General features: G+C 37.2%; 1 protein-coding gene across 1 annotated transcript in view; it reads right to left on the bottom strand.

Annotated features, from left to right (window-relative positions):
- The window catches only part of AQR (aquarius intron-binding spliceosomal factor), a 109,703-nt gene that overhangs the window by 19,589 nt on the left and 76,352 nt on the right, over positions 1 to 13,762 (bottom strand). Inside the window, exons 25-29 of the mRNA XM_082618127.1 lie at positions 9,895 to 10,030; positions 7,794 to 8,003; positions 5,849 to 5,986; positions 1,652 to 1,723; positions 104 to 291 (exon numbers count right to left, since the gene is read on the bottom strand). Of these exons, the coding sequence (XP_082474253.1) occupies positions 104 to 291; positions 1,652 to 1,723; positions 5,849 to 5,986; positions 7,794 to 8,003; positions 9,895 to 10,030 (744 nt within the window). The remainder of the gene's footprint in view (positions 1 to 103; positions 292 to 1,651; positions 1,724 to 5,848; positions 5,987 to 7,793; positions 8,004 to 9,894; positions 10,031 to 13,762) is intronic.

Raw genomic sequence — 13,762 nt, 5'->3', positions numbered from 1 at the left:
GAAGATGTTATTGAATACTTGGATCATCAAAATGATGTCCTTAAATAGAAGTAATATCCCTAACATCCACCCTCCCTGCCCCCCGTTGTGCTGTCTCCTTTACCTTGCTCTGGCCCTCCCTTGGGCATCGAGGTCCACAGTAGGAACTCCAACTCTGACAAAGCGAGTGAAGAGAGATTGCTCCATGTTTGAATACTTCTGAAAGGCCATGTTCTTAATGACGGGAGGTAACTGGTGATGATCACCAATCATAATCCAACGTTTTAGTCGGCTAAAACCATCCTGAGGATTCTAGAAATAAAAAGTGAGGACATGGCAAAATCTTCTAATATATTACCCTGTTAATCTCCAATTTATTGCACAAGATTCTTGCTATTCACAAGATGGCTTTAACAGCTTATTAATTCTTGCTCTTCCCCAGTTCCACAGAAAAGAATCTGGCAAATTTATAGAGCGACTTGTATGGGTACCACTGCTCTTGGCTGACAGTGTGTGAGGGAGGATGGAGGGACTGAGAGGCAAGCATGGAATTACCATACTTTAACATGCAGGGTAACCCAAAGAGGTCTGGGAGACTTAGGTCATAATTAGGCAAAGGGGGCACAGAAAGAAACAGATGCCCAAGCAGGGAAATGGAAAGATGTCAAAGTAAATACCTTGTATCACAATTACGCCAAGAGCCAGTATGCGAACACCCCAGAGCAGTAGAAAATATACCTTAATTTCCTACACTAATACTTCAGTTTCCTGCTCTACCTGTCTCCTTGTTCCTTGTAACATATTCTGAAAAAATACAAGTCCCAAATAACTTGGCTTTATAAAACAACTTTCAGAACCCAATTTATCTATAAATTAGAGTAGCCTCTATTCTTCAATTAGGAATTCCACATTTTGTTTTTTATGCTCCATAGTAAAGACTATTGTACAATAAGAAAACATTCTTAAACATCATTTATCTAAAAAAATTCAGGCACAAAATAAGCAACGTACCCAGGGATCAAAAACAATTCCAGAAACAACTCTAAATAAAAGAAATGAAAAAGGAGCTCATCTTCCCTCCAAACTGCCTAACAATGTAATTTTCTTGATTAAAATTACTAAGTCTTTTTAAAACTTAGAGATAAACTATGAATTTTTAAATAGTGCTCCCAAACAATACAAACTACTCAATAACCAGTGAATAGATTAAAGGAAGTTTACATGCTTAAAATAGAATACCAAACATAATGAAGTTAAGGAGAACACATAATCATAGCAATTAGCACCCCCAAACTGTGTAGTTTTCTGATGCTACCCCCCAGAATTCTTAAAACTCTACTTTTTAAAAAAAATACATTTATTTTTGGCTGTGTTGGGTCTTTGTTGCTGCATGCAGGTTTTCTCTAGTTGCAGTTGCAGCAAGCAGGGGCTACTCTTCGTTGTGGTGCGTGGGCTTCTCATTGTGGTGGCTTCTCTTGTTGCAGAGCACGGGCTCTAGGCGCACAGGCTTCAGTAGTTGTGCCACACGGGCTTAGTTGCTCCATGGCATGTGGGATCTTCCCAGACCAGGGCTCGAACCCGTGTCCCCTGCATTGGCAGGAGGATTCTTAACCACTGTGCCACCAGGGAAGCGCAAAACTCTACTTTCTTTGTCTCTATCTCAGTATCTTACCTGTAGAAGAAGAGGTATAAAAGTTTCTATCTCCAGAATCTGAGCAGCCTCTTCCATTAAAATGTTGTCATACTGAGAAAGGGAGAAAAAAGAAACCTTGTCAAAAAGAGAGCTTGAAAGCCAAATAGCTACCACCATGACCGTAATAAGCATCCCCAAACCCCTCAAATAATTCAGATCAAAATAACAACAAATTATTCAAACAGAAAGTTCATGATTTTCTTTACCATTATGCTACCGCTTCTCCAATTCAAGTTTTTAACTCTAAGGAAGTGCCCTAAACATACAACTCTACATTAAGGAAGCCTCATTTATCATTTCTTGGATTGTGATTATCAATTTAGTTATTTTCAGTTCAGTTTTGAAGTTCTATATAAGCAAGAATCAACCTATGATTATATGAGGTCATTTCCATTGGTACTCTTATCCTAGGTAGTATTTTGCAGTAATTTTTTTCCCTTATGAATCCTACTTGGCACTCAACAATCTCCTTTTGCTCCCCACCCCCGACATTCAATCCATCACCAAAGCATGTCAATTTTACCTTCAAAACTCCCTCTAGAATCTATTCGTTTTTCTACATTTCTACTACCACCACCACTCTAATCCAAGCTGTTACTCTGACTACTGCCAGCAATCTCTTTACTAGTCCCTCTTCTTCCTGTCTTGCCTCCCCTAAACCACTCATATAACAAGTCATCACATCACGTCACCTGGTTTCTAACCCTTCATTGGTTTCCAACTGTCCTAGGAAAAAAGGACCCTTAATGTGGAATGTAAGAGATGTGTTAACTAGGGCCTGTATTCAATCTGGCCCCTGCCTTCCTCTCATACTTTACATGCCACTTTCCTACTTACTCACTAAGCTTCAACTACATTGACCTATTTCATTTTCTCAGAAATTGCAAAACCATTCATGCCTCAGGCCCTCTGAACATGTTATTTTCTCTTCACTTTTTGTCTGCTTGGCTCTCTCTCTCTTTTTTTTTTTTTTTTTTCCGGTACGCGGGCCTCTCACCGCTGTGGCCTCTCCGGTTGCGGAGCACAGCCTCCGGACACGCAGGCCCAGCGGCCATGGCTCACGGGCCCAGCCGCTCTGCAGCATGTGGGATCCTCCCGGACCGGGGCACAAACCCGCGCCCCGCTGCATCGGCAGGCAGACTCTCAACCACTGTGCCACGAGGGAAGCGCTCTTTCTCATTTTTAAAGTATCAGCTTAAAACCCACTTTATCCAGGCCTTCTCTGACCTCTCAATCTAAAACAGGTTTCACAGTATTCTGTGCCTTTGTCTCACGGCACATCACAATTTATAATTCTATCTGTATATTTATATACTTGTTTGATGCCTGAATCTTCCCTCTAGCCCAGTTTCCAGGAATGTTAGGCACTGCACATTTGTAAAATAATGAAAAGTCAAGTCTTTCTCCAACCTAAGGAAATTTCATTCTTTCTTTCATGTACCTCCTCTTCTGTGTGCCCAATTTTCTTCTAGATTTATTCTCAACAGGTTTTATCTTTTCCCTTCCACTTCTAATTCTGATTGCTACTTATGATAGTATGATATCCTATTCCTTGTTTTATCGGTAAAATACTTTCTTTGAGACTTTCACTAAGTACAATTAGAGTTCCTTTGTTTTCTATTTTCAAAATTTTCTCCTCTTATTTTGTTTTCCAAGGAAGTGGAAGGTAGGGGGAGCATATTTGCTCTTAATACTTAATTAACTCTTTTAAACTAACTGTGTTCATATATTCTCTAATTTCTGTGTTACTCATTTTACCAAAATATGCTTATATTTGTTCAAGACTAGTAGCTGAGCTAGATTTCCACTGTACATGATAAAGTTAAGGTTCAGTTCTGCACTGTTTCTATCGAAACTACCTGAAAGTTTTAGGCATGTGGATGGGTGTCTTCTCCAGCTCTATCTAATGTTAAATTCCCCTATTACAATGATTAATTAGGTCATCCTGGTAGGAACCTAGGAGAAGGAGGGGTTCAAAAAGCCATGTTTTCTCAGAAGTTCCCACATGGACTCTGAAGGTGATAGACACAATAGGGAAAACAGAGTGGGAGCAGCTCAAAGACGACAGCTTAAAGAGCCTCTTTCCTGAGAAATAGTTCTGCAAATCTAATGTGATTTAACTTATGAAAACATATCTATTAAAAAAAAATTAAAAAATAAAAATTCTCTGCACCAGATACATTTCATAAGTAACTAACACCCTAGAATGTTTACTGAGAAGCTGTCTTTGCTTAAACTTGGATGATTAATGAATAGGTTTTATGGGAATTTACTGTGGCTCTGCTTTGAAAATTAAAAAATTATTTCTAATTAAAAAAAAACGTATCTATAGATTCTGTTAAAAAGGAGATTTTAATCACAAAGCAAAATTATGACACAACTATACTGGGTGTTTTAAGGAAGGAAAAGAGTACACAAACGTGCTTGCATGTCTCCTTGGGGACAGCACAGAATCAAAACATATGCCTAATGGAAATTTAACATTCTTTATTGATATAAATGAAAGGACAAAGGAAATACTAGAAGAGTTGAAAGATTAATTAGAGAGTAACAGGGGAGTAGGGGACTGCCTTTTTTTTTTTTTTTTTTTTGTGGTACGCGGGCCTCTCACTGCTGTGGCCTCTCCCGTTGGGGAGCATAGGCTCCGGACGCGCAGGCTCAGGGGCCATGGCTCACGGGCCCAGCCGCTCCGCAGCATGTGGGATCTTCCCGGACTGGGGCACAAACCTGTGTCCCCTGCATCGGCAGGCGGACTCCCAACCACTGTGCCACCAGGGATGCCCGGGACTGCCTTTTTTAAACGTTAAGTAGAGCTACAAAGTTTTTAAGCTCTTACATCAGATGCATGTGTTGGTTTGATAAAAATAAAACTTCAAAATTAAAAATATAAAAGATGTAAGGGATACTATCAGCACTCATGTTAACTATCTTTAGATGTATATAGCACAATGTAAGAAAATGATCAATGAAAATGTGATAAGCTACAAGTAATGTTTTGTAGAATAGGCATGTGAACAGCTGCATGAAAGCATAAAATGCTCTATTTAGACTGTATCATTTCCCTGTATTATTAAACTGATACAATTTAATATCAATCCAAAGTATATTTTATGTGTCAGCCCCAAGAAAAAAATATTTAGGTGAAAAATTCTCACTAATTTGCAAAAGGTAAGTTTACACCACTAGGTAAGTTCACACTACCTTTTAATAAATTATCATATTTGTCCTACCTTGCAACTGAGGAAACTTTCATCCAAGATAACAATAATTCTATCACCTTGAATTTATTTAGCACTTATCTTCCAGCGAGCTCATAACATTTAAAAATTGTCAGTTATTTTCATCAACAACAAATGCTTTCGCTAACTTTAAATTCAAACCAGTACACAAACACTATAACTAATGACAGATAAAACAGTTGCAGGGAAGTTAAATGATGTGCATTAAAATCAGAGTTTAGTCAGTATCAATAGCAAAGTCACAAAGTGTCTGCAAATTCAAATTTACTGCTCAATTATTACATTCCATTTCAACTGAGTAACAAGTAACAGGCTGTCTTGCCCTTTAGCTCTCCAGTCCTTATCTTAAGGTGAAGTCATTTAAATATTTCCTTTGACAGTATAAATAACTGTATTACACATCCTCACATAGATGGCTTTTTATTTACTGAATGAACAAATAACTGGGAGTGGATGTGTGCTTAAAAGGTAAACAAGTGTACAGATTTCTAATAGGTGAAAAACGTTGTCAAATATTATTTGTATAAAGCTTTTACTTCTGTTTGGAGATTTTTTTTAACATAGTGAAAATAAATTAATGTACCTTAACAAGTATTAGAAGTTAGTTAGACAATCATGTGGTTATAATGTTACTTAAAGGACATATGTCTGATAACTAAATTTAGAAAAATTAGGTTTAGAGTTTACTAATCATATAAACATGGGAGGTTATCATCACTTTTAAAAGAGACACTTTAAAGTAATTATAAATGCAAATTTCAGTAAGAAGCAGATGTCCAAGGGAAATGGCCTAGGGAAGGGAAGGGGAGGGGAAGGGAAGGGAGAGGAGAGGAGGGGAGAGGAGAGGAGGGGAGGGGAGGGGAGGGGAGGGGGAGGGGGAGGGAAGAGAACTAACAGCTGCATAGATGAATTAAGGAACTAAAATATAAGTCTTTACCTTGAAGCCTAACTTGACTAAATCATGTCGTTTTAAGGCAGCATGAGTACAGGTCATAGCAATGATTTTGGCTTCTTTCACCAAAAGGTATTTAGATCTGTCCAGTCCACTTCGAAGCAGTTCGGAGGCTCTAAACTCCTATGGAAGTGGGGGAACAATGAGATACTATTTTAGGAAAATAAACAGCTCATGCATACATTTGTACAATCCAGTTTATGAGACGATATGAGAAATTAATATAAATATCTCATAAACTAAGCCTAAAGAATCGTAATTCTGTCCATAATTAATAAGGTACTAATTGAGTTCAAACAATAACTGACAGTCAAGCTACAATTTGGACTGGTTTTTTTTGGTATAAGATAAAATATTTACAGTACCAACAAAAATACTGAATAAAATATCCATCACCATTGTGTCTATATTACTCAAGGTCTCTCCAGGAAAACAGAAACTTCTTCAAGCATTCATAACAAAGGGAACTTATCGCAGGGAGCTCATTATACAGGTGATGGAGGAGCAGAAAAGCGAACCAGGGAATGGCGAAGTAAGCCAGAGACTGGCAACAGCAGGAAATTATGGCCATTCCTAGGCTAGGAAGGATAATGAGGAGGAAGTGCTATCAGAGCCCAGAAACTGGGGTACCAGAATAAGCTGGAACTGCGGTGGGCCAGGGCAGCAGAAACTGGAGCCATGGAAGAGACGAAACCGAGAGAGCTGGTGCAGAAATATACTGGCTTCTCTCTTTATTCTATTTTTGCCACATTTCTCATTGGCTAAACCCAGACAAAAGTCAGCTGACATGAGAGGCTGGGAAATTAAAACTCCAAGGACCAGTCTCAGCCCTGACCATGGCAGAGGATCCCCATAGAGGAGAGGAGTGGAATGGACAGCAGATGGACGTGAGGAGCAAACGAGCCCGTGCAGAGCACCTAATATCAAGTTTTATCACATCGGAACATTGTTATCATACTTGCTTCAGACTTTTAAACAGTTTTTTGTTTTTTTAAAAATAATTAAAGCATCACAGGTACAGGTGGAGGTATCCTGTATATATCCTTCTTCCCACTCTCTCCCCAGACAGCTATTATAAATTATATGTTTTTCTCCTTTTACATTCTATTTATGTAATCAGAAACATACTATAATACTGTTTTGCAGGTTTTAAAATTTTATTTATCATTATCATACTACATATATACTACATATGTATATACATTATATATTTATTATTCTGTACCTACCATCCATCCATTTCTATCCACCTTCTCACACCATACATCAGTGTTTACTGAACATCTATTATGTGCCAGATATTGCTGTAGGAAGTAGGGATAAAATCATATCTAAAAGGTACAAAGACTTTAAAAAAGACACAGTCTTTGCCCTTTTTATCTGAAGTAATCCTAAACGTTCTTACTGAGGAATCTGAGCCTGAATGCGATCCTTTTACAGCACTGCTGTAGTCTTCCAATGATGTTTCCAATAAGGAATGAGAAAACTATGAAGCATCCCAGGGCTCCCTGGGTTCCAAACATATTCTTCTCTGTCCCCTTTATATAGCGGTGATTCTTATTTCACCTTAATAGTCAGGAACAGTCATCCTGGCTAACATGGCAACCTCATTTTTTGTTTACAGATCAAAGGCATGAAGAACTTAGAATGGCCAAACTCCAAATCAAAGTTAAATCTCCTAATGAAAGCATTCCTTTCTTAAATACTAAGACTTTCACACCAAAAAAGCCAGAAAAATGGGGATTCAATTCATATCTTAATTTTTACTTACTTCTTCAACTAGAAAAATAAATGCTTCCAATAATCTCACTTAAAAGTAATAATCTGGGGTTTGCTAGATTTGAATATTCCACTTACTACATTTAAAAAAACCCAACAAACTAAGCTTAAAACCTTTAAAGGAAAGTTAAAAGAACTTGAGAACCCTTACCTCAAGCTGAGTAAAGATTTTCTTAATATGCCTGAAACATCCTTCAGCAATTTCCATGTCTTCTTCATAAGATCGGCCTTTAAAAATGGGTTGAGGGGCATTTGCAAAGTACTCATGAAAAGGGAAGAAAGTGGAGACTTCAGTAACATCTGGCAACGTGTTACCTTTATTTTTCACTTTGCTGATATACTCTTCCCAACGAGACATTACCTGTAAGAAAAAAAGAGACTTGAGGTTAAATTTGACAGCTGTTATGTTTTAAATAATAAAATAAAAAATGAATTGAGTAAAAATAAGATTTGGTAGGTAAAAGAAAAAGAAAAGCAACCTTTGACCCAACAGGACTATTTCTTATCCAAGTCACTGACAGACTGCCCTTCTTTTCTAAAAGTAACCTTTAAGACTGTAGGAAAAAAACCTCTTTGATAAAAAATGTACGGATGGGATGGGAAAGAACCTCAGGATCATCTCAAGGGACTTTATCTCAGACATTTCAGCTTTTCTATGCATATTCAAAACAATTTATGATTGATGATCAAAATAAAAACCAAACCTCTCTGGACAAAGAAATTCCTCATTTTTTCACTATCTCAGTTTCTCTCCATATATGGTTAAGTTCAGCTCTAGTAGCTTTTTAATCAGTTTAGCACTTGTCAACCCTTCTCCTAGACCTTCATAATTTTTCCAATTCTCTTTAATATACTTATAAAGAACTTCTGGTCAAGCTGCGTATATATTTGAAAGCTCATTTTATGACTTTTGTGACATAGGTAGTTCAACTACCTCCTGCTATAAATGTTAACTATGGCTCTACTCAGTTCCTACCTAATCTCCATTTTTGTAATTCTCTCAATTTTTCTGTGATAATTTCAGTGTTTCTCAAAGTGTGGTCCTTAGGCAGAATATCTGAAAAGCTAAATAAAAATGTAGATACCTGGATGCCACACCTTACTAAAACAAAGTCTCTGGGACAGAGCTTGAGAATTCTCTTTTTAAACAACTTTCCCAATGTGATTATTGTGCGTTCAAAATTGTGAGGCCTTGTGAGGCCTCAAGTTCATATTTCTCAAATTTATTACTTAAGGTTCTACAATTTATATATTATTTCTATTACTTTTAAAACTAGTTTTCACTGAGAGCCTAGTGATTTTTATTTTGTGACAAACATGCATTTAAGCATGATCTTTACTCCATTATTCAAAGTTCTCAACAGTCTGAGTCTAATGCAGACAACTTTGCAAGATCATGCATATGTCCTGTGTTTCACAAGGAACCATGAAATCAGCTTATTCTGAATGGACTCAACTGGTTTATCTGCTTATAATGAGCATAAACTCTTTTTTTCATATATATTTTACAATTTCAGTGTTATGATTTATACCTAAAACATACAAATAGCATTAGAACAAAGACAACAAATACAGTTATACAAAAATCTTCATTATTTATGTTTAATCCATTTAAAATTATTAGTAAACCAGTTGACTTTTAAAGTTTATTTTTATTTATTTTATTTGGCTTTACACTTCTCATTAATTTTCTCACCCCCAAACAAAAGCAAAAACATGTCTCTAAATTGAAGTCAAAGAGTTTTTAACTTAAACTCCTACTTTGAAATTAATTCTAAAACAAAATGTACTTCTAGAAATTTAAAAAGAAAGTATGTTTTTCTTCATTACTTGATTAATATGCATAGCAAAAGCAAGTTAAAGAACTGTATTTGTTACCACTGGGTAGCTAGACTGTTTGGTTATAGTTCTATAGTAATGGAAAAAAATGAAAACAAAACAAAAAAAAAAAGAGAGAGAGAGACTAGCAACTTTGTCAACAGCAAGAAAAAAAGAAGAAAAAAGATTTTAAAGTAGCAACATTGGCCTTTCACTGAATGAGTTATCAAGCAAAGTTATTTAGCAAAGAAAAGTGAAGATAATAGGAAATACAAACATTTAACACTCACAAATATAGCTTTGGCAATAGCATATATTTTAATCTACTCAACAAAAAAGTAAGCTTTCAAGAAAGGATCTCCAGAACCCATCACAGTTTCCAACTGAAGACCATATTACAATAAAGTATGATTTTAAAACCCTTGATCTCTTACCTGATATAAGAAGAAATAGCCTGCAGTTTCACAAGTATATGAAGCATCTCCTGGAACCCCTAGACTCTTCTGCAATCGTTTGACTTCTTCTAAAAGTTCTATTCTTCGAGCTAGGACATAATTAACTCTTCCATACCTAAAAATTTCAATTAAGCAAAAAGGCAAAATTACATAATGAAGAGACTTGCACGGAAACTGTCAGCAAAATATTTAAGAAAATCATAATAGAAATGATAAATGGCCAAAGAGAAAAAAATAACGGTAGAAAACATAAGTTTATATTTACTATAAGTAACAGTTCTTGAGTTATTTTATACTAAAGCTACTTAAAATGTACCCTATGGATCAGGGCTGATCTGCAAATGTGTTAGTGGTCTGTGAGACAGGAAAATCAACTACATTACTAAACACACCTCTAGTTCGGCTTTTTTTTGTTTCTTCATAAAAAGACCTTCACAAAAAAGGAAACACTACAGTGCATTCAGGTGCTAGTTCATCTCATAACAGACCAGAATACAGTTTACAGATCAGCTACTCTGAATAGCACTATCGTAAAAGTAGATTAGCTCTAAAGGTTTTGAAAAGTAATTTTAAAATTTATTTGATCCTTCTTTGGCATAGAGCATGGAGCTTGGCATCTGGACCAAGTATGTTCATAAATGTTTGCTGAATGAGTAAGAAAACTAAAATTTGGAGAGTACCCGGCCCAGAGATAGGTAGTTAAGAAAAAAAGTGGAACCAGAATTGGATCCCAAAGCCTATGTACACTCTTTCCACCATAAGAAGTGCCTCCTTCAATCCTTTAACACTAATAAAAAAAAAAAAAAAAAAAGAAGCAACATACAATGGAATTCTATGTAATATTTGCTCAATTATTCTGTAAATCTAAAACTATACTAAAAAAAAGTCTACTAATTAATTTTAAAAAGCAAGGTACAGGAACACCTCATTTTATTGTGCTTCACTTTACTGCACTTTGCAGATACTGCATTTTTTACAAATTGAAGGTTTGTGGTAACCCTGCATTGAGCAAGTCTATCAGTGCTGTTTTTTCCAACAGCATTTGCTAACTTCATGTCTCTGTGTCACATTTAGGAAATTCTTGAACTATTTCAAACATTTTCATTATTATTACATTTGCTATCTGTGATATGTAATCTTTGATATTACTATTGTAATTGTTTTGGGGTGCCACAAACCATGACCATGCAAGATGGCAAACCTAACTGATAAATGTTGTGTGTGTGTTCTGATGTGCTCCATCAATTGGCCATTCCCCCGTCTTTCTCCCTCTCCTCAGTCCTCCTTATTCCCTGAGACACAACAATATTGAAGTTAAGGCCAATTAATAACCCTACAGTGGCCTCTCAGTGTTCAGTTGCATGTCTCACTTCAAGTCAAAAGCTAGAAATGATTAAGGTTAGGGAGGAAGGCATGCTGAAAGCTGAGACAGGCCAAAAGCTAGGTCTCTTGCACCAAACAGTTAGTGAAGTTGTGAACGCAAAGGAAAAGTTCTTGAAGGGAACTAAAAGTGCTATTCTAGGGACTTCCCTGGTGGCGCAGTGGTTAAAACTCCGCCTGCCAATGCAGGGGACGCACGTTCGATCCCTGGTCCGGGAAGATCCCACGTGCCGCGGAGCAACCAAGCCTGTACACAACTACTGAGCCTGTGCTCTAGGGCCCATGAGCCACAACTACTGAGCCCGCATGCCACAACTACTGAAGCCCGTGCACCTAGAGCCCATGCTCTACAATAAGAGAAGCACCACAATGAGAAGCCCGTGCACCACAATGAAGAGTAGCCCCCCGCTCACCGCAACTAGAGAAAGCCCACGCGCAGTAACAAAGACCCGACGCAGCCAAAAATAAATAAATAAATAAATTAAAAAAAAAGTGCTACTCCAGTGAACACACGAATGATAAGAAAGTAAAACAGCCTTATTGTTGATATGAAAAAAGCTTTAGTGGTTTGGACAGAAGATCAAACTAGCCACAACATTCTCTTAAGCCAAAGCCTAATCCAGAGAACGCAAGGCCATAACTCACTCTCTTTAATTCTAGTAAGGTTGAGATAGGTGAGGGAGCAGCAGCAGAAGAGTTTGAATCTAGCCAAGGCTGGTTTATGAGGTTTTAGGAAAGAAGCTGCCTCCAAAACGTAAAAGTGCAGCGTGAAGCAGCAAGTGCTGATGTAGAAGCTGCAGCAAGTTATACATAAGATCTAGCTGTGATAACGAAGGTGGCTACACTAAACAACAGATTTTCAGTGTAGAAAAAATACAGCCTTCTATTGGAAGAAGATGCTATCTAGGACTTCCATAGCTAGAGAGGAGAAGTCAGTGCCCATCTTCAAAGGTTCAAAGGACAGGCTGACTCTCTTGTTAGGGGCTAATGCTGCTGGTGACTGTAAGTTGAAGCCAATGCTCATTCACCATTCCAGAAATCCTAGGGTCCTGAAGACTTATGTTAAATCTACTCTGCTTGCACTCTGTTAATGGAACAAAGCCTGGATGACAGCACATCTGTTTACAACATGGTTTACTGAATATTTTAAGCCCACTGTTTGCACCTCCTTCTCAGGAAAAAGATTCCTTTCAACATATTACTGCTCATCAACAATGCACCTGGTACCCAAGAACTCTGAAGGAGATGTACAATGAGATTCATGTTGTTTTCAGGCCTGCTAACACAACATCTGTTCTGCAGCCCATGCATCAAGGAGTCGTTCGACTTTCAAGTCTTATTATTTAAGAAATATATTTTGTAAGACTATAGCTGCCATAGACGGTGATTCCTCTCATGGTTCTGGGCAAAGTAAACTGAAAACCTTCTGGAAAGGATTCACCATTTTAGATGCCACTAAGGACATTCGTGATTCACTGGAAGAGGTCAAAACATCAAAATTAACAGGAGTTTGGAAGAAGTTGATCCTAACCCTCCTGGATGACTTTCAGGGGATTAAGACTTCAGTGGAGGAAAAAAAACTGTAGTTGTGGTAGGAAGTAGCAAGAGAACTAGAATCAGAAGTAGAACCTGAAGATGGGACTAAATTGCCTCAATCTCAAGATGACACTTTAACAGATGAGGAGTTGCCTCTTATGGGAGAGCAAAGAAAGAAGTTTCTTGAGATGGAATCTATTCCTGGTGAAGATGACATGAAGACTGTTGAAATAACCACAAAGGATTTAGAATATTACATACATTTAATTGACAAAGTAGCAGCAGAGTTTGGTAGGATTGACTCTAATTTTGAAAGAAGTTCTATTGTGGGTAAAATACTACCAAGCAGCATTGCCTGCTACAGAGAAATCAAGATTCAATCCACAGGGAAAACTTCATTGCTGTCTCATTTTAGTAAGTTGCCATAGCCCCCCCCCACCTTCAGCAACCACCACCCTGATCAGTCAGCAGCTATCAACATTGAGGCAAGACCCTCACCAACAAAGATTACAGCCTGTTGAAGGCTCAGATGATGCCTAGCATTTTTTAGTAATAAGGCATTTTTTAACTAAGGCATGTACATTGTTTTTTTAGACATAATGCTATTGCATGCTTAGTAGACTATAGTATAGTGTAAACAATACTTTTATATGCACTGGGAAGCCAAAAAATCCACGTGACTCGTTTTATTGTGATATGCACTTGATTATGATGGTCTGGAACTGAATCTGCAAAGTCTCTGCGGTATGCCTGTACACAATTATATATAATACATAGTTACAGATGATTATTGAAAAAGAGACTAATAAAAACTTGTTTGGGAGAAGTAGCATTATGAGTGATCACTCCCTCTCCACTATCTTACTAGATACAAAAATTTTTGTTTAGGGAAAGTGATATTAATTTTATTGTGAAACAATATTCACTATTT

Source organism: Mesoplodon mirus (genome assembly GCF_964341445.2).
Source record: "Mesoplodon mirus genome assembly, chromosome: 4".
In the NCBI taxonomy this organism is placed as follows: Eukaryota; Metazoa; Chordata; class Mammalia; order Artiodactyla; family Ziphiidae; genus Mesoplodon; species Mesoplodon mirus.
The sequence above is the reverse complement of the archived record's forward strand: the minus strand, read 5'-3'. Positions and strand labels throughout refer to the sequence as shown.